The sequence below is a fragment of the Vairimorpha ceranae genome (genome assembly GCF_000988165.1).
Source record: "Vairimorpha ceranae strain PA08 1199 chromosome Unknown NODE_301, whole genome shotgun sequence".
Lineage (NCBI taxonomy): Eukaryota > Fungi > Microsporidia > Nosematidae > Vairimorpha > Vairimorpha ceranae.
Genome location: NW_020169596.1, coordinates 1 through 2,153, shown reverse-complemented (window position 1 = coordinate 2,153; position 2,153 = coordinate 1). Strand labels below are relative to the sequence as shown.

The 2,153-nt window shown below is 27.9% G+C and overlaps 3 protein-coding genes across 3 annotated transcripts; 2 read left to right on the top strand and 1 right to left on the bottom strand.

The window, feature by feature from the left end:
* On the top strand, positions 1–162 carry AAJ76_3010002153 (hypothetical protein; the record flags this gene model as incomplete). The annotated part of the gene is made up of 1 exon (XM_024475129.1): positions 1–162. A coding segment is annotated over one exon (162 nt), but the record flags the coding sequence as incomplete, so codon positions are not given.
* A 62-nt stretch (positions 163–224) lies between these two features.
* Positions 225–581, top strand: AAJ76_3010001929 (reverse transcriptase; the record flags this gene model as incomplete). The annotated part of the gene is made up of 1 exon (XM_024476707.1): positions 225–581. One exon carries the CDS (start codon positions 225–227, stop codon positions 579–581), a length of 357 nt encoding a protein of 118 aa, XP_024329433.1.
* Positions 582–1,868: 1,287 nt separating this feature from the next.
* On the bottom strand, positions 1,869–2,153 carry AAJ76_3010001 (pol polyprotein; the record flags this gene model as incomplete). The annotated part of the gene is made up of 1 exon (XM_024475128.1): positions 1,869–2,153. A coding segment is annotated over one exon (285 nt), but the record flags the coding sequence as incomplete, so codon positions are not given.

Sequence of the window (2,153 nt, the reverse complement as noted above, 5' to 3'; positions counted from 1 at the left end):
CTTGAAAACACTAATATAGAAGAAGTAATGGAAGCCCAACACTCTAAACTAATCAACGAAACAAAAACCAGATTCTTACATAAAAAGTTGATTGAAGGGCTCTCTCATGAATTAATATCCACTAAAAATTGTCAATTTGGCTCCATAAAGGAAATAATTTAGCCAAACATGAAGGAAAATTATGCTTCTTACAAGATAGAAATGTCTTTTTTACTGAAAGCGTTATGTGCCCACACTGCAATTCAAACAGAAAAACAGTAGATTATATGGCTACAAAATGCGAAAAAATGCTAGGACACGACTATATGAGAAGGCATAATGAGATAGTCAAGTGTATACACATGCTGCGGTGCAAGAAATATAAGATAGAAGATTCAGGAAAGAAACTAAGAAGTCATTCAGTCCAACAAATAGTGGCCAACAAATATGTAGAAATAAGAGTAGATACTACCATAAAGACAGACGTGAAGATAAAATACAATAAGCCGGACATTGTTGTTATTGATAAAAAGAGTAAAGAAATAATAATTGTTGAAATTGGTGTTACTTCGATTGACAATCTACAACAGGTAGAATCTTAGAAGTTAAGAAAGTACAACGTATTGGCTAATGAATTGGTGTGATTCATGAATGCAAAACAAGAATAATTCCATATGTATTGACATGGTATCGTTACAAAATACCATGCAAAATACAGGAAGGAGCTTGCAATCTCTGATCAAATTGAAGCTTATATTCAATCGATCACTCTAAAGAAAACTCTTGAAAGTGTCACGATGGAGTTCAGACGAGGAGCAGATCTGACAATTGAAAAACCTAGAAGGGGGAAGAGAATCTTAGGCAGAAATTTACCCACGTTGAGAAGTCATATTTTGATAGCATAAAAACTCATAACAAATTCAACTTTTAAATAAAATATTGTAATACATAATAGAAAAATTCATGAATCAAGATTTTTTTCACAGTAAAAACACACATTTGAAGCAATAATTTCCTAAGAAAAATCGTGGTCACCAATTTATATCATTGTAATTTATATGTATATCTGTCACTTAGCGCATAAAATTTAGTTACAACTAAAAAAAATATATAATATAAATATGAGCCAACAGAATATCAGAAGTGCCAAAGTATGTATTTAAGTTAATAACAAAGTAATTAAAAAAATTCTTAAACTTGACTAGGAATTCTAAATAAATATCTAAAAAGATTATTAGTCTATTTTATAATATATATAAAAAGCATTAAAATGCATTTTTATAAATAAGTTCTTTAAATATTCGTGATTATGAAGAATTTGAATAAAAAATTTATTTTTAGGTTAAGGTATATTTAAAAGATTTATGAGTTGAAATAAATTTATATGTATTCAAATTCTAGCGCTACATAGATTTTTTATTTTACAAACGTTAATTGGGTACTTCTTTAAAGAGGTTTGTTAATTAATTATCTATGGACGCTGGTTATAAATAACTTATAAGAAAATTAATTTAAAAGATTAATAAATAGATTTCTATTTATTCATATATATTTGTTATTCTGTGTATATGTAACATGGGTCGCATTTGTTCAGTTTGGGTAATTGCCTTGTCACAACTTCGTCTATATCTAGATAGTAAAACGTTTACTAAAATTAATACGATGAACAACAAATGTTTCTATTATAATAATAAAGAAATTTATATCCTCAAAATAACGTGTATTTATATTTTAACTTATTGTAGAAGATACAAATTATTTGCTCTTTTATGTATACATTTTTTTTACATAGAATAGGGGTTAAAAATTATTTTAAAAAGCTACACCGCCTACACCGTCTTTAAAAAAAGGCCTATACATTATTTAGCGCGAGAAAATTACTTACCAATTTAATACTTCCATTTTGTTTTCTTAGTGCCCCAAATGGTTTTCTCCACGCCAATTTTGATTTCTCTTTTTTCTAAATCTTTTAAGTGTTTTACTGTATCTTTAATTAATACTTGCGGCATCATTTGCCCCCTTTTAAAAACTTTTTTCCCTTCTTCTGTAACAATTTTGCATTTTTCTAGTCTATAGTATTTAATTTTACTCGTATCTTCCCTTAAAACTTCCTTAAATTTCTTTACATACTCCTCTAAATTCAATTTCTTCCTTTTATAATCACCTTTGCTCAC